Source organism: Pantherophis guttatus, chromosome 7 (assembly GCF_059756535.1).
Source record: "Pantherophis guttatus breed Tessera chromosome 7, ASM5975653v1, whole genome shotgun sequence".
NCBI lineage: Eukaryota > Metazoa > Chordata > Lepidosauria > Squamata > Colubridae > Pantherophis > Pantherophis guttatus.
The window spans coordinates 78,756,157-78,783,651 of NC_142069.1; the positions used below are offsets into that span (position 1 = coordinate 78,756,157).

Below are 27,495 nucleotides of genomic sequence, written 5' to 3' on the forward strand. Positions count from 1 at the left end.
CCAAGTTAGTTCTAGGAGGAGAGACCACTAAGAAATTCCCAGCCTTTAGACCAGATTGGGAACTAGCAAACATATGCACCAGAGACAAATTCCTTGTGTGTCCAATCACACAAGGTCAATAAAGAATTCTATGTTCTAAAGCAAAAGGTCTGAAATGTTCATTTCAAGGTCTCAAAGTTTACTTTCAGCTTTTTTTATGCTATTGCCTGAAGTTTGATGAAAACAGAAACCTGGTGATAAGCCTAATAGGTTCCAAGCATGTGGGGTGGGGAGAATGAAAAGGGAGACTGATAATAAAAACAGATGGAGCTTTGACCACATTCTCATGGTTGCCATCTTACCTTTTTATGATTAAGCCCTACAGATACCCCTGCCTGGAAAGTCGTCCGTCACATCTCCCTCCCTCGAAAAAAAAACAATAACAGAATAATAACAGACTAGCAGAGTTGGAAGGGACCTTGAAGGTCATCTAGCCCAACCCCCTGCTCAAACAGGAGACCCTATAGGCCAACCATTTCATAACCTTGTCAAGAAAACCATAGGAGTAAAGCTTCACTAGAAGGAAACTTTGGGCACCAAAGTAAAACAGTTTGGTTACCAAATTAAAATGCAAAATCTCCTTGAATAGAAAAAACAAGTGAGAAAAACAAAACTCTGCAGTTTTGCAAAAATTTAAACTCTTGCAGGAAGAAGAAAAGGAATACAAGAATAAAGCTGCCTTGAATTAGACTGTGTGTGATCACGACTGTTATCTAGTGAGTCCAGAGTAATTAATAAATTCTTTGATCTATTAAATGCATCTTTGTACAGCCGCAGGACTGCCTATTATTGACCTGAGCTGCCAGCCCACCCCTTCCTAAAACAGAAGTTTTAAACCCTCCTTTCCAGTAACACCAAGCAATTTGTTAGGCAGATTTCAAAACAGAAGTAGAAAACAGTGTTGGCATACTGTGAGCCAGCTCCTGTGGTGAAATATTCATCAACTAAGTGTTAATTATATATCTTTCCACAGTGTAAAATAAAGAGACTTTTCTATTTCTAGACGCTCTATGTTCTATGTTTAGACTACTTAGGAAGGAAAAATACTGATTCATCCCTGTATTTGTATTAGGTCACCTTTGTAAAATTTCATTATTGAAAGTGTGCAAACTTTAAATATTTGGCATTAAACCTACTATGAAAAAACAACAGCCAACAAATGAAGATTGGAATTGTAGACAGCAAAATATATAGAGTAAATGGACATTTATTTATCAGAATTAAAACTATACACAGAACAAAATATTATAACAAATGTTATTTTCTCTCTCTCTCTCACACACACACACAAACAAATGCTTTATTTTTTACATGATTAAAATATTCTTTTGCCACCATTTCTGAAATTAACTGTTTCAGGTTTCAATTATTACAGAATTGTTGCTATTAGAATAGAATAGAATAGAATTTTTTATTGGCCAAGTGTGATTGGACACACAAGGAATTTGTCTGGGTGCATTTGCTCTCAGTGTACATAAAAGAAAAGATATGTTTATCAAGAATCATAAGGTACAACACTTAATGATAGTCATAGGGTACAAATAAGCAATCAGGAAACAGTATCAATATAAATTGTAAGGATACAAGCAACAAAATTACAGTCACACAGTCATAAGTGGGAGGAGATGGGTGGTGGGAACAATGAGAAGATTAATAGTAGTGCAGACTTAGTAAATAGTTTGACAGTGTTGAGGGAATTATTTGTTTAGCAGAGTGATGGCATTCGGGAAAAAACTGTTCTTGTGTCTAGTTGTTCTGATGTGCAGTGCTCTATAGTGTCTTTTTGAGGGTAGGAGTTGAAACAGTTTATGTCCAGGATGTGACATACTATGACAATTACTATATGTTTAATGTTTATGGTATGTTTAGTATCAATTCCCTTGCTTTACTTTTTATTTATCTCTATATTTGTTTTTGTTGAAACATTTTCATTTATATTTTAACGAGCCTTTAAATGAGATAGAATTTTAAGAAAACCTTGAAAATTGATTTAATGAAATGGAATAAATATGATGTATAGTTTCCCTTGGACTTCCAAAAATATTGTTTCTTTTCCTCAGTTATCTTCCGTGTTTTGTAATGAGCACTACCATAGCAGAAGCTACATAAGAATGTTTTACAGAATCATGGAATCATAGGGATGGAAGGAACTTTGAAGACGTTCTAGAAAAACATTAAAAAACATTAACCATTTTTTTAAAAAAAATTGATTTATATGCTGCCCTTCTCCGGAGACTCAGGGCGGTTTACAATGCGTTAAGCAATAGCCTTCATACTTTTGTATATTTATACAAAGTCAGCTTATTGCCCCCACAAACTGGGTCCTCAATTTACCTACCTTAGAAAGGATGGAAGGCTGAGTCAACCTTGAGCCTGGTGAGATTCGAACTTACAGTAATTGCAGACAACTGGTGTTAATCACAATGCTATCAGTCTGCTGAGCCACCAGGCCCAGTTTCCACTCTGGAATTTTACCAAAAGCAAAAAGGGGTATAATTTGAGTGTTCTAAATTGATAAAGTATTATATGGCATCATAAGCACCTGTTATATTTCCATACATACAGAAAACAGTTTAATATCAAATGTTTGTGGGGGGGGGCAGAGGAAAGGGAAAAGATATAAAAGAAATATAATTCTAGCTCTGCAGCATCAGGGGATGATGAGGATGATGATAAGCCTCACTTAAAGGGATCTTATCTAACTATAAGTAGGTTAGATCCTTCAAAGTAATAAATATTGGTATAGAGCAGTATTTCTCAATCTCATCAACTTTAAGAAGAACTCCCAGAATTTTCTATTCAGTATGCTAACGGGGGAATTCTGGGAGTTGAAGTCCCCATGTGTGAAAGTTGGTGAGGTTGAGAAACATTGGTGTAGAGCAGAGGTGTCAAACCCAAGGTCCAAGGGCCGGATCCGGCCCGTGGGGTGCTTAGATCTAGCCCTCAGGGCCACCCTGGAAACAGCGAAGGACCGGCTTGCGGTGCCTCTGCCAGTGAAAACAGAGATCGGGAGGGCTGTGCACATTCGAAAACGAGCTCACGAGGGAGGCAGGTGGCCTTCCCGAGCTCCATTTTTGCTGGCAGAGGGTTGCAGAAGGCCGTCACAGCTGAAAATGGAGCTTGGGAGCCCATTTTCACTGGCAAAGCCCTCAGGCCACCACAGGTGCCCCAGACACAAATGACATTTATTTATTTTATTTGATTTTTATACCGCCCTTCTCCAACAGGACTCAGGGCAACAGTGAACAGCCAAGATAAAACATAACATATAAAATTTAAAAAACAGTTTAAAAGACATTAAATAATTTCGGCCCTCAATTTAAAACAACCCAGTTAAAACCAATTTCAAATTAAAACCAAAAGGATGGGATCAAGCCAGCCCAGCCAGATGAAATAGATGTGTTTTCAGGGCCCAACGAAAAGTCTGGTATCGTGCGTATCTCTGGGGGTAGGTCGTTCCAGAGGGCAGGTGCTGCCACAGAGAAGACTCTCCCCCTGGGGGTCGCCAGCCGACATTGTCTAGCCGACGGCACCCTGAGAAGGCCCTCTCTGTGCGAGCAAACTGGCCGGTGGGAGGCTATTGGCGGCAGAAGGCGGTCTCGTAGATAACCCGCCCCTAAGCCATGGAGCGCTTTAAAAGTGGTCACCAACACCTTGAAGCGCACCCGGAAGACCACCAGAAGCCAGTGCAGCTCGCGCAGGAGAGGTGTCACATGGGAGCGCCCCGTCGCTCCCATAATCCCCCGTGCGGCCGCATTCTGGACCAACTGGAGCCTCCAGGTGCACCCCAAGCGGAGCCCCATGTAGAGAGCATTGTAGTAGTCCAGGCGGGACATTGAGCTGGACATGCCCATCCCGGCCCCCGAAGGTCAAACACAATCCTTATGCGGCCCTCAATGAAATCGAGTTTGACACCCCTAGTGTAGAGATATTGGACCTACCACTACTGTAGGAATCAAAACCCTAGGACAGTGATGGCTAACCTTTTTGCCATCGTGTGTCAAAAGCTGGGGGGAGTGCGGGGTAGTCATGCCCACACTCATAATTCTATGCGCCTTGCCCCCCCACGCATGTGCGCACGACCCTCTGTGCTCCCCCCGCTTTTGGCATGTGATGGCACAATGGGCACGGTAGGTCCGTTTTTTGCACTCCCCAGGCTCCAGAGGCTTTCTAGGAACCTGGAGAGGGCAAAAACAGCCTTCCCCACCTCACTGGAGACCCTCCGGAGGCCAGAAACAGCCCGTTTGCCAACTTCCGGTGGGCCCAGAAGGCCCAAAAAATCAGCTGGCCAGGGCGCGCATGTGTGCTGGAGCTGAGCTAGGGCAATGCTGGCATGCCCACCAATATGGCTCCGTGTGCCATCTGTGGCACGTGTGCCATAGGTTCACCATCACGACCCTAGGACATCAGAAGGAAATAGGCTTTAAAGCCATTCAAAGTACTGGATTGTATTAATAATTTCTAGATAAAAGGGAAGACTGAAAGGTGTGAGCTTTGAAGAAAGCAACAAATTACGCTTGCTTTGTCCCACTCTGCACGAAGCTTTTGAAAGCTCAAAAGCAGGTGTTGGTTAACCAAATGTAGTGTTCATTTTGTTTTAACTTTTATTATTGTTTTTTTTCACCTTGTTAGCTGCCTTGAGTACTTGAGCAGAACAAGGTAAATGATTGATTTTAGTTTCTGGAATGTTCTACCAAGCCTGTTTTTCAAGATTCCATCATGATCTTTCTTCATTATAGATGGAGATCTTAACAACATAAGTTAAAACATTCAAGAATAATCCAAACATGTAACAGTTTAATACATACTATACTTCTGTTAACAAATCTGGATATGATGTCAAAACCTGTCATTAGAATTCTTCAAGCAAGCCCACTAGGATGATTAATTTTCCACAGATGCCTCTTAAATTATGTTGTTTTGGAAATCTGTAATGGATGTTTTGCTTTTCATATATATTTTGGGAACATTGTCAGCTTTATTAACAGTCTTAACGTAGACAGCTTCTGACATTTGTTTTGTGAGCTTCCCTTAAAAGACAGTGTAAAAATACACCATTGAACCTGAAGAAAACTGGGAATTGCATCAGGGATATTAGTGTTCTTGACTTTGTAAACAAAAAATAAAAATCTGGCATTTTTAGAAAATGAAATTTCCCTTGATAGTAGAATGGAAGACAAATAACTGGAGAAGATCACAAAATATCAAGATCTGAAAATTGAAATTCAAAAATTATGGGAGAAACAGGCCATGGTGGTCTAAATGATTAGACCACTGGTACCATGATGAAAAAAATCTTGGACAGTGGTGAAAAAAATCTGTCAACATTTCCATCTGTCAATCGAAAAATGCCATATTGTTTGGCTCTTGACATCTTAGCTTCTTGGGACAATCTTGATGCGTATTAAGGGCAGCACCAATTAAAGAATTGGCAGTTCTCCAAACCACTCAAAATTTCCACTATCGGTTCTCCAAACTACTCAAAATTTCCGCTACCGGTTCTCCGGAACCTGTCAGAACCTGCTGTATTTCACCTCTGAACTGGAGGTGTTCACAAGGGGTGATCAAAAAAGTTAAGATGAAAGGCAAAACAATGTGATAAGGGCTCTGCTGTGATCTTTTATGTGTGTTAAGGACTGTGGTGAAAGACTAGGATGAACCACTACAAATCTTCTCTGCTTTAGTCTCCTTATTCAAAAAGCATTATGTTTTGCATTTTATTCTCCACAACCATTGAGTTAATACAGGTTAAAAATTGAATATTCCATTTGCTTTGCATATCAATCATTGAAACTTGTGGTCACATCATCTACTTAACCAGATCACCTAAACACCCGGCAGATGCCACTCAACATGTTGAGATAGGGCCGTGATGGGATCCTATGGTGCCAGAGGTGGCACGCAGCGCCGTCTCTGATGGCACATGAGCCGTCACCCCAGTTCAGCTCCACTGCACATGCGCATGTGCCTCCCACCGGCCAGCTGGTCTTCAGGTCTCTGCTGTGCATGCATGGGAGACGGGGCGCTTGTGGGGGGGCACATGAGCATGCACGGGGTGCATGCGGGGGCCCATGTGCACGTGCGGGGGGTGGGGCATATGCACGGGGCCTGCATGCGCAGTGCATTTTGGGGGTTCAGGTATACGTATGCATTTGCACACATGCGCATGTGCTTGCATTAGCCACCACTGAGATAGGGTATCCATTTGTTAACCAAAACACCAAGGTAGCATGTGCAAAGTCAGACTTTTTCATTATTATATGGAAGCTTGGACAATGAGCTTGATTCAATATTCAGCAGGATGAATGTGAAGGACATAAAAGAGATGTTACTACTTTAAAAAAAATCACATATCGAACATGTGTGCTAGAAGTTAGATACAAGAGGGAGAAGACTTATTATTTCGAAGAAATGGCTCTGACAGATATCCAAAGAGATTCAGGATGTTTTGTCATGTGTTTGACTCAAGATATTTGAGGGGAGACTGCCATAGTGTAATAGAAGAGGAAGTTGCTAAATTGGAATGGAAATATAGTATATGCATTTTTGATACATAAAACTGAAAGAAGTTTTTTACAGATGAAAAGTTTTTTCATACAGCAATTTAAAATGATTAGCATTTCACTAAACCCCATATAGGGACGCGGTGGCTCAGTGGCTAAGACGCTGAGCTTGTCGATCGAAAGGTCGGCAGTTCAGCGGTTTGAATCCCTAGTGCCGCATAACGGGGTGAGCTCCCGTTACTTGCCCCAGTTTCTGCCAATCTAGCAGTTCAAAAGCACATAAAAAATGCAAGTAGAAAAATAGGGACCACCTTTGGTGGGAAGGTAACAGTGTCCCATGTGCCTTTGGCATTTAGTCATGCCAGCCACATGACCACGGAGACGTCTTCGGACAACGCTGGCTCTTCGGCTTTGAAACGGAGATGAACTCCGCCCCCTAGAGTCGGGAATGACTATCACGTATGTGCGAGGGGAACCTTTACCTTTACTTTTAAAGCCCACCAGTTAGAACATCACGCTCTATCCTTCTCTAGTCAGAAATATCATACTTTCTTAAAGATGGTTCAAGACATAAAATATCCTTTCCCTTGCAAGGACCAGACTGAAAACAACCTACCTGCGTCCATTATATTATTCTCAGTGACTCCAACATAATTTACTTTTAAATTGTATGGTAAAGGTAAAGGAGTCCCTGCAGATTTTATTCCACCAGTCATTGCTGGTTATAGGAGGCGGTACCCATCTCTGTTTCAAGGCCATTGAGCCCACGCTGTCCGAAGACATTTCTATGCTCATGATGTCAAGGAGCATTGTTTACTTCCCACCAAAGTGGTAATTTATCTACTCACATGTGTATGCTTTCGAATTGCTAGTTTGGCAGGAGTTAGGGTAAGGACGGGAGCTCACCCCATCGCATGGCGCTTGGGTCTCAAACCTGGACTGCTGGCTTTTCAGCCAACAAGCCTAGTGTTTTAACTACTGAGCCACTGTGCCACCTTTAAAATATTTGATTAATAGGGAAATATACTAAACTTTATTCCAAGTTAACAAACCAGAACATTTTATAGGATTTCTTCTTAGATAAATATGTGTAGTATTATATCCTATACCAGTAACGCTGTACAATGAAGATTCACATCTGTGCATCTTACTTTATTTTTTATTTAAGGAATAAATTGAATCATGCCTGGCTAGCAATCATTAAGGTTTGTGTGTTTTCCATCTCCAGATGACCAGGAGATGGCAGACTTTTCTTTCTAAATTATGAACTGTCAGTCATAGTTTTAATCTGCTGATGATGATACATGGATGTAGGCCACGATATTCATAAATATCAATACCTTTAATATGCAAAACAATGGCTTGTTTAAAAAAAGGTTATGGGGGCCAATGATTTTTCATTTCATAGAAAAAAAATCAGAATCTACTACTTTTATCAGGAGTTTATATAGTGATGGGAGCATGTGTAGTTTATATCAAATAAACCATAAATACTAAACCCATTAACATTTATTTTTTGTTTATTTGTGTCTCACTGTTATTATGTTTATTAAAAAAACTCAAGGCAGCAAACACACACAATATTCCTTCCTCTTCCTCTTTTTTCCTAGAACAATAACTCTGTGAGGTGGGCTGGCCTGAGAGAGTGACTGCCCCCAAATCACCCAGTCGACTTTCATGCCTTAAGTGGGACTAGCACTCACACTTTCTGAGTTCCAATCTGGCACCTTCACCTCTAGATATATTGCTTTGATTCAGTGGTGGAATTCAATTTTTTTTTACTACCGGTTCTGTGGGCGTGGCTTGGTGGGCGTGGTGTGGCTTGGTGGGCATGGCTTGGTGGGCTTGGCAGGGGAAGGATACTGCAAAATCTCCATTCCCTCCCCCCTCCAGAGGAAGGATACTGCAAAATCTCCATTCCCTCCCCACTCCTGGAGGAAGGATATTGCAAAATCTCCATTCCCTCGTCACTCCTGGGGAAGGATACTGCAAAATCTCCGTTCCCACCCGACTCTGGGCCACCCTGTGGTGGTATTTGCCAGTTCTCCAAACTACTCAACATTTCCGCTACCGGTTCTCCAGAACCTGCTGAATTTCATCCCTGAACATACATTAAAACTTGTTTAATACTCATTTAATACTCATTTACTCAAACTATACTGTTGTCTTATGAGAAACAATACAAACTACAATTCCTGGAATGATATTTTTTAAAGCTTTGGTAGATATTTTACAAGGTTGTACCTTCTAAGAAATAAAGGCAGCACTATGGATATTTCTAGACAACCTTTTAAATTTAGATGTGCTTGTTTTTAAAAGAGCTGCCCATAAGCAATCCTGATTTATCCAGTCCTACAACCTCAATCTTCAACCTAACATGCATCCTGATATACTAATGTGTCAGAACCTGCTGAATTTCACCCCTGCTTTGATTCTAGTATTAGATGCACGATTTCCTATTTTTTGAACAGGGCTATAGTTTAATATGGCTGTTTTAATAATAGGTCACTCTTTTCGAGTCCCAAAATATCCTGTTTTCCAGGATCAGGCTTCAATAATTCTTATTATTACTGTGAGATATATTTATTCTTTATTATTTTTATACAATTTTTATGCCATTCCAATTGATGCTTTCTCCTCAGTCAATACAACAATCGTCAAAATACAATGACAACGTACATCAAGTGTCATAAAACCAATCACTGCAGATTGTGAAATTGAATTAGAACCTGAGATTTTTCTATTGGGCATGATTAAAGAGAACATCCGAAATGACATAAAATACCTAATACTTCATATAATCACGGCGGCAAGATTAGCGCTAGCACAATTTTGGAAAAGCGATCGACTGCCAACGGACCAGGAATTAATACAAAAAATATATACATGCGCAGAAATGGACAGATTAACTTTAGAGTTACAGGACAAGGAGGACTCTAAATACTATGAAACATGGAATAGATGATACCAATGGATAAACCGGAGGAAAGGAAATGGGTAGAGATGAAATTTAGAAGAAATTAATATAACAAAAAACAGCACTGTCAGAGGGATAGAATATGGAGTATTTTATTGTATGTCTGTATATATGTACATATAATACACATAATATATTTATATAGAATAATGGAAATTAGTCAATAGGTGAAGTTTATGTACTGTATAGTAAATTTGTTTCTCAATTGAGAGAAACTTGTATGTTTTTAAATGCCTTTTTTTAATAATAAAGTTTATTTTTTTTTAAAAAAAACCAATCACTGCAAAAGTCAATACATTTAAATATATTTGATGTTAAAAGTGTAGAAAAACAAAACTTCAATTCAAAGGATGGAAAGAAATATTATCAGTCATGCTTATTCAGATGTCGAGTTGTGTTAGTTTACATTTGGAAATAATTTCTGAGGGAAAGATTTCTGCTTGTATTTTATTCTTGGCTATTATATTACAAGACATTCAGACAAAGAAGACTGATCTATAACAGCACGTTTTCAAGCATTTATATATTTTTTTTTAAAAAAATCAGCACCTTCCCAATCAAGGTAACTATAAAAATAGCAACCATTAGATTATTAAACTCTCTGAAAATTTCCTAAAGACTATGGAAACCTGACAATCATACTTAATTGGCACAATGCCTGCAGACAGGTGAGGACAGATTTCACATTTACATGCAATGAATATGCATTTGTGTTATGCATCAATGATTTGTTGCAAGGGAATGGGACGAAAAGAGTGTGGTATAATTTATTTTTCGTCTACATGAAGACACCGAGAGGCTTCATCCATCAGCACAGGAAGGGTGATGTATCTTCAGGATGTGGATGATTCCCAGATATAAGATAAAGGTAAAGGTTCCCCTCGCACATACGTGCTAGTCGTTCCTGACTCTAGGGGGCGGTGCTCATCTCTGTTTCAAAGCCGAAGAGCCAGCGCTGTCCGAAGACGTCTCCGTGGTCATGTGGCCGGCATGACTAAATGCCAAAGGCACATGGGACGCTGTTACCTTCCCACCAAAGGTGGTCCCTATTTTTCTACTTGCATTTTTTACGTGCTTTCGAACTGCTAGGTTGGCAGTTTTTGACTAAACTGGAATTGCAGTGGAGGGAAAAAACAGGTTCAGGCTCAATGGATGTAAGATGGAGCAAATGTTGATCCAGAAGTCAGACAAGTTCAGGACTCTTCCAACATTGGCTCTGGATGTGGTTGTCTTCCCTTAAAAGAGTAGGTTTTTAATGTTGGAAAATTCCTGGCTGAAAGATACTGTTGGAAGAGTAGGGAGAGGCTGTAACCCTGGAAGGCTTTTGCCCAGCTTTAGCTGGTACATCAGTCTTACCTGGTGTGTAGGATGGTGGCAACCATCATGATATCCTTGGACTACTGCAATTGAATAGAATAGATCTAGAAGGGACATTAGAGGTCTTCTATCTAGTCCAATCCACTGCTCAAGCAGGAGACCCTATACTATTTCAGACAAGTGGCTGTCCAACTTCTTCTTAAAAATCTCCAGTGATGAACCACCCACAACTTCTGAAGACAAGCTGTTCCACTGGTTAATTGTCCTCACTGTTAGGAAGTTTGCCATCTTCTCTCTTTAGAGGGTCAACTGTTTCCTTGATTTTTTTTTTCTTGTTATTAATATGCTGAAAGAAACTTTTAAAATTATCTTTGACTTTTGTTGCAAGTCTTTATTCATGCTAAGCCTTTGCTTTCTTGACTTCATCTTTGCAGTGCTTCTTTAATCATTCACTTTGTCTCATGTCCACTTGTTAAGGAACTCATAGCTGATTTAAATATATATATGGTTAAGAACTGGATGGGAGTTTTTCAGGAAAAAACTAAGACTTCATACTTGACTGTCAAGTTGAAAAAACATTCTGGAAGAAAACAATGACTAGTCACTTCTGAAGTGTTGCCAAGAAAATATATGGATGTGTCCAGGAAGTCACTAGGTGTTGAGCTTTACTCATGATAACCTTGACATTTTCCTGGTACCCTGTTTTCCCGAAAATATGACCTACCCTGAAAGTAAGACCTAGCTTGATTTTTACATGATTGATCCGGAGTTCTGTTATCAGCTGCAGAGGCCTTCAGGAAAGCCTTGCCGGCTGCAGAAGAAGTTCCTAAAGGCCTCTGACAGCGAAAAGGAAGCCGGGGGTGACATTCACAAGTGAGGTTAGCCAGTGGATGACATCCCCCAAAAATAAGACCTGATGCCTTTTTTGGTGGCAAAAAAATAAATAAAAATAAGACAGAGTCTTATTTTCGGGAAAACACAGTAGATGTTCCTTTCTATGTTAGGCCACATCATCTCTTAGAACTAAAGTCACCAAAAGAGTTTAAGGCTTCTTCAGAATGTGCAAGAAAGGTCCTTCTGCTAATGAGTATGGGAGAAATTTTATGTGGGGAAGTCTGTGCGCCTTGGAGTCTTGGTGACTTTTTGAACATATCCTTACAATTTTCAGGAGCAGTTTACCCTTGCCTTCTTCCCAAGGCTGAGAGAGAGTGACTGGCCAAAGCTAGGTACCATTTCCCCCCGAAAATAAGACATCCCCTGATAATAAGCCCAATCGGGCTTTTGAGTGCATGCGCTAAAATAAGCTCCCTCCTGAAAAATAAGCCCTCTCTGAAAATATTTAATTGCATGCACAGCCGATCGCCGCCATTTCCTCTGGTTAGGGTTAGAGAGACAGAGCTGGAAATCAGGTATGATGGCAAGAGGAGCCCCATCTTGCTCCATATGCCCCAAAATAATAAGATCTCCCCGAAAATAAGGCCAAGCGCTTATTTCGGGGTTCAAAAAATATAAGACAGGGTCTTATTTTTGGGGAAACATGGTAGTTGGTTTGATCCCTATGGAAAGACTCAGCATCACTTAGTTTCTAGTCTGGTGTTTTTAACCACTACATTAAACTGGCTCTCATGAGAGGCACAGCAATATTATATTAATTCTAGCTAAATGATTCTTAACTGATGGATGATATCATCAACATCTATAAGGAGCAGAGAGACTTGACAGCCTCATGATAGACTGTTAGACAATATGTGAACAGCAAAACCCTTGTCAGAGACAAGAATGCAGAACATATCTGGCTAAAGAAAGCTTGATATTCTTGCCTCCAAAAAAAAAAAAAAAAGGACATTGACTCAGTACATCTGTCCGTTTCTACAAAGTTCTTTGAAATCACTCAGTTGCTCACAAGTTTACAGTTTGCACCAACAAGGTACAAAAGAAAAATCCAAGGTAAAAAGAGTGTCACTCATCAAATAAAGCGAAAGCATTCTAGTTAGGCCTACGGGCATAAATGCCTATGCAGATTAAGACTCAGCCATGTGGTCTGTCCATCATAAAAATCCTTCCAACTCAAGGCCATCTATGAATAATCCCTAGTTATTTCCTTGCTGATAGAAGCCAAGTCATTCTTCACATTATATGGATTATTAAATAGTAGTGCAAATCCTTGGGAATTCTTTACCATTTCCAGTATTTGTTCAGGATTGACTGGCGAAATGTTCAATTACACAATCATGCCCATATCATGGATATACAAGAGGCTATATACACATATATGCGGGATGGAGTCTGGGCAACTGAATGGAGCTGAGTATTTACTGGCCGGATGCCCTTCCTCTCGCCAATGAGGATACATTTATATATACATATATACATATATGTACGTACATACATACGTACGTACGTATGTATATATTCTGTACCTTTGAGATACCTGTCCAAATGTTAAATGGTTGAAGAAAATGACAGCAAATTGTAAATGTTTCATACAAATTCTGTAAAGCTTCAGAAGCTGAAAGGGATTGCAGATCACACAATTATGCTGACACTTACAGCAGGATTGAAGGATAGCTTGGAAACAGCTGTCAAGATGGCTTCAGGGAATCTCATTTTTTTTCTCACTGTCAAAACTGTCAAACTTGCATCAAACTTTGTGAATTTTATACATTCTTGCAATTAGATAAGCAAGCCAAACTCCTTCATTTCCTTTAACCCATTCACCCTGTAGGAATGTTGCTTGTAAACTACTTTGAACCAGGGGTGAAATCCAGCAGGTTCTGACAGGTTCTGGAGAACCGGTAGCAGAAATTTTGAGTAGTTCGGAGAACCGGCAAATACCACCTCTGGCTGGCCCCCAGAGTGGGGTGGGAATGGAGATTTTTCAATATCCTTCCCCTGGAGTGGGGTGGGAATGGAGATTTTGCAATATCCTTCCCCCAGGAGTGGGGAGGGAATGGAGATTTTGCAGTATCCTTCCCCTGCCACGCCCACCAAGCTACTCCTACCAAGCCACACCACAGAACAGGTAGTAAAAAAATTTGGATTTCACCACTGCTTTGAACTCTATATGTAATAAAACATACTATATTACTGTATCGTTCTATAAAGTTTGCTAGGATATTCTCCATTGTTCTATTAGAACTGTAGCTCATTTGTACATGATCTGAGGTTTATAATTGAGCAAAGGGAGAGTAATATTTGCCAAAGATTTCCCCTTATTCATGTCATTTTAAATAGAGTATGGAGAATTTTAGCATGATCAGTACATAGTTACTGAATATGCAACAAAACTGCAAATGATTTTAGTGTATACAAATGTAAACTGGTGCACAAGGAAATATAACTTTATAGTTGATTGCCTGAATCCCATTGGGCTCTACTACAGTGTTTATTGGATACAGTTCTGCAATCTTGCTGGAATATCCCACCTATGCTGGCTTCCTTGGTTCCTCCTGATGCATAACACTACCGTTTCCTCCAAAATAAGACATCCCCTGATAATAAGCCCGATTGGGCTTTTGAACGCATAGCAATAAGGCCAAACGCTTATTTCAGGGTTCAAAAAAATATAAGACAGGGCCTTATTTTTGGGGAAACACGATATCAGTTTTTTTTCTCAAGTCACTTGCTCTCATCACGCAAACCTTTTACAATCACAGCGTTTTACAATCTTGACTATTTGGCAAATGCTTGTTTTTCATTTTCTTGGTGGCTATTTGGAAGATGGCCGAGACTTCAGATCAGCCTTTGATCAAGGCCTACATATTCTTAGAATAAAGTCCCACATACTGGATACGCTGGTTATTATTTTATTTTGTTATTTTATTTGCATCTGGCCTGTGCTGGAGCCAGCTTTAAGGCATTGTTCTTTCTCACCACTTTCAATATTTCTGATGCATTCCAGTGATATTTGGCTTCTAGTATGATATAGATTCTGTCAAAATACATACTAGCCTGTTACCCAGCTTTTCCCCCCTCACTATATACTGTACATGGTAAGTTTTATATTAACTTATATTTTTAGCATACAAGTGAATTCCTGTACCTGAATTTCTTCTTTTCCATCATGAAGGTGGAAAATAAAACTTTGTGGTGTTTTCTTCAGATGAAAATATCTTATTTCTATGGAAATAGGAATGGATTTTCCCTGTGACTATAATTACATGAATTCTAAGTATTATTAACTTTGACCTGATCAGGACTAACAGAGATAGAAGCCAGTTGCATTGGGTGGTCTCTAATTCTAGTATTAAGAGGGATAGAGAAATGGTCATTCTTTTGTTACCTATGTTTGCTGGATAGGGAATTCTGGGAATTGAGGTCCACACTTCTTAAAGTTACCAAGGTGTTACAGGTTCAAGGGATTTTTACATCACAGGATTTTTACATTACAGGAACTAGAGGAAAAGCTATATTGGGCCTAATTCTTACCAACAGAGAAGAAGTGATAGAAGGGGTTGAAGTTGCCAAAACATTGGGGGAGAATGGAATTGGAATTCAATATAATGCAAACACAAACAATAGAACACAATCAAACCAGTATCTTAGACTTTAAAAGGCTGATTTTAACAAACTTACAGACAGCTTGGGAAGGAATCCATGGATGAAAATCTTAAAGGGGAAAACAAGAAGCTTGTGAAACTCCGAAAACTATCATTACAAAAGCCCAGTCTAGCTTAATACAACTGAAAAAGAAAAACAAGAAATCCAAGAAGAAACCAGCATATGTACACCTAGAATTCTTTGATAAACCGAAAGACAAAAAGGTTAAGTACAAAAAATGGAAAGAGGGACACACAATTAAGACAAAATACCAACAAATAGCCTGAACTTGCAAAGATGAAGTCAGGAAAACAGTAGCGAACAAGTTACAAACAGTAGTGAACATGTGTAAAGGGCCAGAGCTTTGATCCTCCTGCCATAACTATTATCTTGCCTTTGCTGACATCCATCCACAACTTTGATATGCTGAAACATTCAACTTATACAAAGACTTCGCCTAACGTAGGCTCTCTACCCTGACAACCCTTTTCTTATGAATCTCCTGAGCCATTTAACTCTTTAGACAGCAATATGACTCTTGTTTATTGTTTATCACGAATACTTGGTCTGGAAGAATGGTACAAACACACTTCTAAGCAATGTGCATCTCTCTGGCCTTTGCCTTATTAAGGTTTAGGTGGCCAAATATTATTATTATTATTTTTTTATTGGCCAAGTGTGATTGGACACACAAGGAATTTGTCTTGGTGCATATGCTCTCAGTATCTTTTCTTTTATGTACACTGAGAGCATATGCACCAAGACAAATTCCTTGTGTCTCCAATCACACTTGGCCAATAAAAAAAATTCTAATATTACTGCCACCACCCCATCTTGGAAAAAATCACCCAGATTCAAAACAGGTTAGCATTTGAATGAGATACTACCAAAAAAGTCCCAGAAAAAAATATCCAGAAAATGAGCAATGACAAACGACAACAAAATGGTTGGTAAGCAGGCTACATAGATGAAATCATTAGCGGAGCTTGTCTTCATTCTTTATCTTTTCATTATTAGCAGCCTAACAAGTGAAAGAGATATTAATGTCAGGTATCTTTTATAAGCGCAACACTTATATGGTGCATCGAAAGCTCTATTAATATGTTTGTTGATGACAAGTGTAATTAAAGATTTTAGAAATTGCAACTAAATTCAGGTTGAACGCTTTAATTTAAAAATCACACGTTCTCTGTCCTTCTCACACATTTATATAGTTAGGTTTTTTTTTTTCCCTACAGAGGTTAAAACTCAAATTCTTTTTAACTATTTAATTGTGATGTGCCTCAAGGAACTATGATACAGTGTTAGCTTCAGGGATTGGTGTCATTTGGCTCCATGTGTTTTCCTCGAAGCAGCGATACCATTTAATCAGATTAAATGTTTTTGACAGAACTGACAGCAAAATCCAGAAAGCCAAATGATTTAAATGCCACAGAAATGATATTTGCTTAAGCAGTATCTTCTGAAAAATGTGCACATGAAATATCACTTTAAGGTATTCAAAAGTTTTAAGCTAGTCAACAATAGAAAATTGGGATATTTTAAATTTCTGGGATTTTAATTGGAGCCTAATTATTTAATGATTTTAAATTTTAATTGTTGTTTTGTTCTGTGTTTTTAAATAGGCTGTACACCGCCCTGAGTCCTTCGGGAGAAGGGCGGTATAGAAATAAAATTATTATTATTATTATTATTATTATTATTATTATTATTATTATTATTATTATTATTATTATTATTAGGCAGGACTTTCCTTCTGCTGTGTTTCTTACAAGTTATGCATTTGCTTCAAATTTTAAAATGGGACAAATAATCTCCAGTAAAGACAAAACTGTATTATTAGAGTGCTGGAATGGCAAATAACCAATAGCACAACTAATTATCCATTTAAATTGCTAACATCAGTTAACTGTTTAACTCGGCATGTACCTAACCAAATTTGGAAGATATTTACAAACTACAGATCAAAATTCAAATGGGCACATCATTATTGGAGGATGATCTCTAAGTTAAACATAGGATAAGCTAACTTTTTAACGACAATCATTAAAATTTAATGACAATTAAAATTAAAATCCTTTTTCAAAAAATTGTATTTGTTTATACCAAAGACAAAATTGATACAAAAGACTGTATCAATTTGTTCTGCCAACTATGATATCCTTCATACAAATCATGGTTGCCCAATCTTTTGGCTTGCCTGGGCTGCATTGAGTGAAGAGTCATTGTCTTGGGCCGCATATAAAAAAATCTAATATAGTTAATGTATATAAATAACATATGTATATAAATAAATAAGAGCCGAGGTGGCGCAGTGGTTAGAGTGCAGTACTGCAGCTACTTCAGCTGACTGCTAGTTCAGCAGATCAGCGGATCAAATCTCACCGGCTCAAGGTTGACTCAGCCTTCCATCCTTCTGAGGACCCAGATTGTTAGGGGGCAATATGCTATTTAGTATACTGTCTTTGGTGTAAGCCGCTCAGAGTCCTCGGAGAGTGGGCGGCATAGAAATATGACAAATAAATAAATAAATGGATAAATAAATAAATAAATAAAATAAAACAAGCTTCCATTATCGTTTTTTTTTTTAAATTACTGTCTTGTGGGGCCACATTGCTAGCTGCCCAGGGTGGCGTGTGCCCATGGACCACAGGTTGAACATGCCCGATATAAATTAAGCTCACCATATAAATATTACTGCAGATATACTTCATTATAGAACAGTATAACACAATGGACAACTTCAACTTGAACCATCCATATTTTTACCAGACAAATGTCTTACAATATCCCCTTTTCTCCATAGTCTCGAAGTCTCCCAACATCCTAATTGCATTTTTTACAATGTGCGCAATAAAATATTTATTTATTTATTTATTTATTTGTTTATTTATTTATTTATTTATTTATTTATTTATTTATTTATTTATTTATTTCATCAAGCATTAGAAAACATTAGGACAGGGACGGTAGGCACGCTGGTGCGCTTATGCACGTCCCCTACAGACCTCTTAGGAATGGGGTGAGGTCTACAGTAGACAGTCTAAGGTTAAAGTTTTGGGGATTTGAGGAAGAAATCACAGAGTCAGGTAGTGCATTCCAGGCGCTGACAACTCTGTTACTGGAGTTGTATTTTCTGCAGTCTAGTTTGGATTGGTTTACCATGAGTTTGTAACTATTGTATGCTCTTGTATTGTTTTGGTTGAAGTAGAAGTATTCATTGGCTGGTAGGACATTGTAGCAGATGATTTTATGTACTATGCTTAGATCAGACCGAAGACGGCGAAGTTCTAAATTGTCTAAGCCCCAAATTTCGAGTCTGGTGGCATAAGGTATTTTGTTGTAAGCAGGAGTGGAGGACTCTTCTTGTGAAATATCTCTGGACTCGTTCAATTATATTAATGTCCGATATGCAGTGCGGGTTCCAGACTGTATTCAAGAATTGGTCTGGCAAAAGTTTTGTATGCCCTAGTTTGCAGTTCAATATTACCAGAGAAGAAACTACGCAAGATTAGGTTAACAACTCTTAATGTTTTTTTAGCAATGCTGTTACAGTGACCTTTGGCACTTAGATCATTTTAGATGAGTACTCCAAGGTCTTTGACAGAGTGAGGGTCGTCTGTTAGGTCGTATCCATACAGCTTGTATTTTGTGTTCTGATTTTTTTTGCCAATGTGTCTTATTTATATATTAAATTCATATGTCGCCCATTTCGCAATTCAAGAGATGAATGCTATCCAGATCCCTTTCATGATTACTACTGCTAAATCAGATCTCCCTTATCCTCATAATTGATTATCAATGCTGATTTAATTTTCTTAAGGGCTTAAATGACTGTCTCTCAACTTCACCTGGTTAGGAATTCTTGGAGTTGAAGTCCCCATATCTGAAAGTGGCCACAGTTACCACAACTGTAAAAATCCTGCCATTTTCATGAGTTTAAAATTCTAGTCCCATTTCCTGGCGGTATTTATTTCAAAAAAATGCAGTCATGCACGAGAGTCTTATACAGATTTCTGTACATCTCTATAAATATATATTACTGCCTGGAGGGGCAGCCTATCAAGTTGATGATTGGCCATTATGTTAAAGGTTATTTTCAGAAGAATATTCCGGTCCTATTTTTTTTGTTAACTTACAATTACACTCCTTACAAGCCTGGTAGAAATTCACAGGCAGCTCATAATAGTTATCATCAACTTTCCCCTTTGATCATAATCATGACTTGGTTCAAATTATTGTTATATTCAGAATATATTTTTCTCTGATGCAGTTTGAATGCAAGCTGTACTTATTTTTTTTGCCATCCCTTATTATTTCATTGCCATCCTTTTGCTGTTTGCTAATTGGTACCTTTCAAAAGCCTGGAGGTACAAAGAAGCCTCAATCATTTGGACCTCCCACACTTGCATCTCTATGTTCTTAAAGTCCATTAGATCCACCACATCAATTTTCCTACAAGCCGGTTCTCGCAACCCGTTTCAAGCATCCACAATTGAAGTATGATCTCACAGACAACTGAGATTGCCCCACAGTTGACCCGATACTCCTTTGCTGTTTGCTAAATTAATAGCTGAGGAATTAAAGTGTGAGGTGCATGTTCATAAATTCTCAAACATAATTCATCTACTCATTACTGTAAATGAAAGAGTATCGTTGTATGGAACCAAAGGCTCCACTGCGCAGGTAGGGCTACTGGTGAGCAAATTAAAACTAGGAAATGTTCAGTTCCCAAAGCTTTCCTCATCAGTGAAGCAACTAAGTTAACCATCTGTGTGAAATAATAAGTACCTCCTCCAGCTAGGAACTTCAGGCTAAGCTTATTGAATGCTTCAGAAGCCACAAGGGTAGGAAATGGAGGGATTTAAGAACTCCAAAGGAGGTATGAAGGATTAATCATATGAACAATGTATTTGAAGGCACAACAATGTATTGCTCAGTTCATCACCACGTTGAGATGTTATTACATACATCACCAGTACTATATATTATCAGTACTATTTGTACAGTTTGGAATGCACAAGCTTATGAGTTGTGAAACAATTTTGTGGTACACGAAATCCCAATCACAGATCCCAGAAATGAAGTATGAATTGATATTCAATCCAATTCACAGTCTGGGAGTGGTAAAAACAGTTCAGGTCCTAATCAAGGACTAAGAGCTGTTAAGGTAGTTTGTCTAAGTCTATAGGTAGTAGTATGAATATATAGGTAATTCTGAGTAAGGTGGTGTTGTTATTTGCAAAGTCAGGATATTCAGGCCTAATAAGTTCAAAATTTCCATGTATTTAGACAGCCCTTTGGGTATTGCTCCAAGTGCTCCTATTACTATTGGTACAACCATTGATTTCTTCCTCCACAATCGCTCAACTTCAATTTGCAAATCACGACAATTTGTTATTTTTTTCTAGCTGTTTGGCCTCAATTCGTGCATCACCTAGTATTGTAATATCAATGAACCAGATTTTTTTCTTTTCCACAATAGTGATGTCAGGCATGTTGTGGGCCAGATGTCTGTCTGTTTGGACCCAAAAGTCCCACAAGATTTTGACTTGCTCGTTTTCAAGAACTTGGTAAATTTGGTGTTCCAGTAATTTTTGCTGCATTTGAACCCAAACTTCTTGCCAAGCTTCTAATGTATGATAAATCCAGAAAAACTGTATATAATTAACTGTATATAGTTAAGACCAGCTGCCTGCAATTATTACAGGTTCGAATCTCACCAGGCTCAAGGTTGACTCAGCCTTCCATCCTTTCTAAGGTAGGTAAATTGAGGACCCAGTTTGTGGGGGCAATAAGCTGACTTTGTATAAATATACAAAAAAGGATGAAGGCTATTGCTTAGCACATTGTAAGCTGCCCTGAGTCTCCGGAGAAGGGCGGCATATAAATCAAATTTTAAAAAAATAATAATTATCCTGGTGTTATCTTTTAGCAGTTTAGGACCAGCTTTCTTTCTAACTAACTGCCTCCCTCTTTTCCTTGAGAAATTATTAAATTAGCATGTCAGACATATATGTCTTGGAAATCAGATTTACAGTCCAGATGGAGGATAGCTACTAAGTTAGAAGTTTTCCAGACCAACCATACAAATACACGAAAGATGATATTGAAGTTTCCTGATGTCTGGACCAGCTATCTTTGAGACTTTTGACATATTTCAAAGATACTTTATCCATATCCAAAATTTAGTTAAATTCTCAAAATGATATTTAGAAGGCAAAAGAAACAAAGTGCTCAACAAATTTCATGGTTTTGTTTTCCCCGTTTCATGGCAGTGTGATGAAACGAATGTTTTATATAGGGGGAAAGCAAAATCAATGTAAGATGTCACAGTTCTGTTAAAACTCATGCTAAAATTCATTGTGAAATGCCCTGTGCTCATTGTAATGTCACATCATCAAATAATATAAGGTATCCGGTAATGTTTGGTAAGGATTCACCTCTTTCTCAGACACAATTATAATGGAAAATAGTGAAAATCACTATTTTGCATGTGGAAATCACTCTGTTTCAAGACTTTAAATCAAGCACGTTCAAATTCTGCAATACCATAACTATCTGATACAATAAAATAAATGTACAAACTCCCTGTATGAATTAAATTAATGAACTCATTGGGATTTGGGTTTGTCAAGAAGTATACGACAAACCAAAAGATACATAACTCTGATAAATTTTCTTGATAAGTTTACTTTTACCAGCACTATTAGTAGTTTAGACATCTTACAATTTTCTCTCACTGCTCAACCTAAATTTCTATTTTGAAAGGCTAGGACAGGGGTGTCAAACTGGCGGCCCATGGGCCAGATGTGCCACATGTAGGCCACGCCCACCCCAGCTCCGCAAAGGAGAAAAATTTGCGAAACGTCATGTGATGGCAATGTGATGCCGCAAGTCTGACATTCATGGGCTAGAAATATAAAATTAACGGATAAAAATACTGAATGTCACGAGCTGTTAAGTATAATTGCTCTGAGTCAAGACATATATTAATTCACACCATGTGGGAAATGCCCAGTTGGCTGGAAACCAGCTCTTGATCCCAATGTTGCTGCAATTATAATGGGTTACCCACAGGTTTCATAACATTTGTGCTTATCTTCCCACGGCAGGTGTACTTTGGCAAAGTGCCAGTGAGCTTTGGCAGTGATCTCACTTTGCTGTGTTAACCTGGTTAGCTTTAAATAAACGCTGCAACCCCTTCTAAGTGGCTCCCAACAGATCACCAAAAGTGTGAAAAATCAGATTTTAAAATACAACAAAAAAAATTCCCATCAGTCTTCTACCGTGTTTCTCCGAAAATAATCTTATATTTTTTTGAACCCTGAAATAAGAGCTTGGCTTTATTTTTGGGGAGGTCTTATTATTTTGGGAAATGTGGAGCAAGATGGGGCTCCCCTTGCTGTCTTACAGCTCTGATTTCCAGCTCTGTTTTTAAATATTTTCAGGGAGGGCTTATTTTCAGGGGGAGGCTTATTCTAGCGCATGCGCTCAAAAGCCCGATTGGGCTTATTATCAGGGGATGTCTTATTTTCGGGGAAACAGGGTAATAACATTGACACTGTATGTCTTAAGGTTAATTCATATTCTTCAGGAACTGGAGACTTACCATTAGAACGATGGATACAGGTGTGTTGGTTATCGCTTAGGAAAAATCCTTCTTTACACTGGCATTCATAGCTTCCCATAGTATTGACACAAATCTGTTGGCAGCCACCGTTGTTATCCAAACATTCATCAACATCTAGAGACATAAATTTGAATATAAGCCGTTAGTACTCAGAATACAATAAGAAGCCACAAATTCTTCATTCCAATTCAGACAGAACAGAACAGAACAGAACAAAATAGAATTCTTTATTGGCCAAATGTGATTGGACATACAAGGAATTTGCCTTTGGTGCATATGTTGTGACTCCAGCTCCCGAGCCTGTCTTCACAGAGGAAGATGACTCTGAAAGTGATGGGGAGGAACTGACAAGGCCTCCCCCTCCAGGACCCTCCTTTCTGGCAACACCTCAGGTTCCAGCTGAAGGCCAGGAGGAAGGCATGTCAGAGCACTCACTAATAAGGAGTGATGAAGATCAATCTTGGAGGGAGAGGCGTGCACAGCAAAGGAAGAGGTGTGGAAGGGCCAGAGATTGCTAAGTCACTAAGCCATGCCCCACAGGGGATAAAAGTGGGTGGGGTTGCTCTGCAGGCTCTGTGACGGACAAAAATTGCATATCGTGAGCTTCGGATGGGATATCTTTCGGAATTAAGGCTTGGACTTTGTGAATGACTTCTGACTACTCTTTTGTGCCTTGTGAACTCTTGGTTGCCCCAGCAACGGACTACAGATACGGTGACTCCTGTTTTTAGAGGTGATAAGAAACTTTGCAGGCATTCGGAAAGTAGTTGCCAGAACTTTTATCTGCCAAAGGATTCAGGTCGGCTTGTAAAAATAAATTACTGGTAGACGTCTTTTGCTCGTGTGTCTGCCTATGTGAGGTGGGGGGACAGAACATCATACGCTCTCAGTGTACATAAAAGAAAAGATACATTCGTCAAGAATCATAAGGCACAGCACTTAATGATAGTCATAGGGTACATATAAGCAATCAAATCATATTAGGAAACAGTCAAACATATGGTCTCATCAACCATCATTTAAGAAATTATAATTCATTGGGTCGAGCATCAATTTTGCGCCCATGTGCTCCTTTCCTTTCCTTCACATTTCACAGTGCAAAACTCACAGCCACGAATCATAGATCAGCTGATCTAAAAAAGTTAAGCGAAGTTGGATGGGACACCTCCTGACAATCCTAGGACACTACACTAGATTGGAAAATAAAAGCAACACAAACAAAGAAGGTGATACAAATTTCTTGTATGTGTTGCCAAGAAAACCAGTGTCATGTTTTAGGACAATGTTTCTTAGCCTTGGCAACCTGAAGACGTGTGTACTTCAATTCCCAGAATGGCTGGCTGGGGATTTTAAGAGATGAAGTCTACCCATCTTCAAATTGCTAAGGTTAAGCGGCACTGCTCTAGATACTTGTTTCCCAGTATAAGTACAGTGAAAGCATTTCCGAAGCCAATCTTCTAACTGAATGTATTGTGTTTTCTATACGTTGTTGTCAATGATTGTATTTTTTAAAAAAACTATCCTAAATACATTTTTTCATATCAAAACACAGGTAGACTTCGACTTACGACCCCCATGAATCCCAAAATTTCTATTGTTAAGAGAGACATTTGTTCAATGAGTTTTGGCCCATTTTGCAACCTTCCTTGCCACACTTGTTAAGGGAATCATTGCAGTGGATAAGTGAGTCACACGACGGTTAAGTGAATCTGGCTTCCCCATTGATTTTGCTTGTCAGAAGGTCGCAAAAGAAAATCATGTGACCTTGGGACAGAGCAATGGTCGTAAGTGTGAACCAGTTGCCAAGCATCTGAATTTTGATCGCATGGTCATGGGGATGTTACAAAGGTTGTAAGTGTGAAAAACGGTCATAAGTCACTTTTTTTCAGTGGCATTGTAACTTTGAATGGTCACTAAATGAACTGTTATAAGTCAAGGGCTACCTGCAGAAACCTAGAACTAAGAAAAAAAGATCCTTTGACTGAAATTAATTGTGTTAAATAACAATCTCTTCTCAAGTAATGCTTAATCCCAACCTGGATTTCGTTATGGATAACATTATGAATCCAGTTTTCAGTGAGGTATTTTTCATTTATATAGAATAGAATAGAATAGAATAGAATAGAATAGAATAGAATAGAATAGAATAGAATAGAATAACAGAGTTGGAAGGGACCTTAGAGGTCTTCTAGTCCAACCCTCTCCTTAGGCAAGAAACCCTACACCACTTCAGACAAATAGTTATCCAACATCTTAAAAACTTCCAGTGCTGGAGCATTCACAACTTCTGAAGCTGCCTTGAGTCTTCGGAGAAAGGCGGCATACAAGTTGAACAAAGAAAGAAAGAAAGAAAGAAAGAAAGAAAGAAAGAAAGAAAGAAAGAAAGAAAGAAAGAAAGAAAGAAAGAAAGAAAGTAAGTTGTTCCACTGATTAATTGTCAGGAAATTTCTCCTTAGTTCTAAGTTGCTTCTCTCCTTGATTAGTTTCCACCCGTTGCTTCTTGTCCTGCCCTCAGGTGCTATGGAGAATAGCTTGACTCCCTCTTCTTTGTGGTAGCCCCTGAGATATTGGAACACTCTTATCATGTCTCCCCTAGTCCGTCTTTTCATTAAACTAGACATACCCAGTTCCTGCAACCGTTCTTCATATGTTTTAGCCTCCAGTCCCCTAATCCTCTTTGTTGCTCTTCTCTGCACTGTTTCTAGAGTCTCAACATCTTTTTTACATCGTGGTGACCAAAACTGGATGCAGGATTCCAAGTGTGGCCTTACCAAGGCATTATAAAGCGGTATTAACACTTCACATGATCTTGATTCTATCCCTCTGTTTATGCAGTCTAGAACTGTGTTGGCTTTTTTGGCAGCTGTAGCACACTGCTGGCTCCTATTTAAATGGTTGTCCACTAGGACTTCAAGATCCCAGTTCCCAGTTCCAAGATCCCAGAGTCCACTAGGACTCCAGTTACTACTATTGAGTATACTATGTCTTGGAATATCTTTCTGAAAGGAAGTTTCCTTTGTGCCTTAAAAACAATACCTAACTCTTATCAAATGTCAAGAGCATTGCATTTACTCAGATGCAATTATCTGCCATCAGTATCATGATGTCATTGGGTGCTCATTTTTTCCCAACGCTAGCATCCAGGATTTCAAATTTGAGTGATTTAAAGCTCAGTTAATGGGGCTATTTGTTGAAGCAAATTGTTTTCAGAATCATTCAAAGCCTGGCTAAAAAGTAGAAGCATGGCTGCAGCACTTTAGTAATCAATACGTATATGGAAGTATACTTTTAAAGGTATTGAAACAGTCCTGTGCAATAAAAAAATATATTTAATCCTTCTGCAGAATAAAGGGGCACCCTGGGCTACTTGATTTACCTTATTCCTAGGGTTTTGTTTTTTTTAAGAACAATATCTCTTCTTCTACATACTTAAAAAGAAAATTAATACAAAATGGTTCATGGAGAGTCATGTGATAGAATTAAACACCTTCCCTATCTACTTTGTCAAGTCATAAGGAATCCAAAGCTGGACAAGTAACTTGAATCAGAAACATCAATATCACAGAGGAAAATGAGGTTAAAAAACTGAGATTGCAATGATATATTTAAAATCACCCCACAGTTGGAAAGAAATAATAGCCTGCCTAACAAAAAGATATACATGAGAAACAGTTCTCATGAGAAACTAGGAAGTCATTTTCTTTCTTCCATATTTCCAGAAATTTGCTCTCACTTGGAAGTGGAATGTAAAGGACGGACTTCCAAACTGATCATAAACTTTGAACAAATTTCAGTGGTGGGTTTCAAATTTTTTTACTACCGGTTCTGTGTATGTGGCTTGGTGGGCGTGGCGTGGCTTGGTGGGCGTGGCAGAGGAAGGGTACTGTAAAATCTCCATTCCCACCCCACTCCAGGGGAAGGATACTGAAAAATCCCCATTTCCTCCTGATCAGCTGGGACTTGGGAGGCAGAGAATAGATGGGAGCGGGGCCAGTCAGAATTTTTACTACTGGTTCTCCGAACTACTGGTCAGAACCTGCTGAAACCCACCTCTGACAAATTTATACTGTATATTGAGGGTTGTATTTTAGACATTGATTTATTATGTGCCATCTAGTTGGAGGTGATTCATAGTACTATGTAGTTAGAGCCTTTCCGAAATGAGCAATCCCCCGAGTGGTCCTTCAGGTCTTCCAATGGACTCATCACCATTGTGAATCCATCCACCTTGCAGCTGGTTATCCTCATATAGTATATTTCATATTTATGCAAGTTGTACACATTCTACAAAAACACTGTGTTTTCATATAATGTGTACGATTTGCATAAATATAAACATTTGAACCTGATTATTTGAGCTTTGAGTAAGAATTTAGGATTGATTTCTACTAAAATACATTGGTTTGTTTTCTTCTTCATGATAATCTCAAGATCTTCTCTACCACCAATATGTCGTATTCTTTCTATCTTTCACCTTTTTTAAAAAC

General features: G+C 38.7%; 1 protein-coding gene across 4 annotated transcripts in view; it reads right to left on the bottom strand.

Annotated features, from left to right (window-relative positions):
* Nucleotides 1-27,495, bottom strand: part of SCUBE1 (signal peptide, CUB domain and EGF like domain containing 1) — a 204,677-nt gene that overhangs the window by 109,649 nt on the left and 67,533 nt on the right. For all 4 annotated transcript variants that reach the window (XM_034442031.3, XM_034442030.3, XM_087874275.1 and 1 more), the window contains one exon: nt 22,988-23,122. In XM_034442031.3, the coding sequence (XP_034297922.2) occupies nt 22,988-23,122 (135 nt within the window). The remainder of the gene's footprint in view (nt 1-22,987; nt 23,123-27,495) is intronic.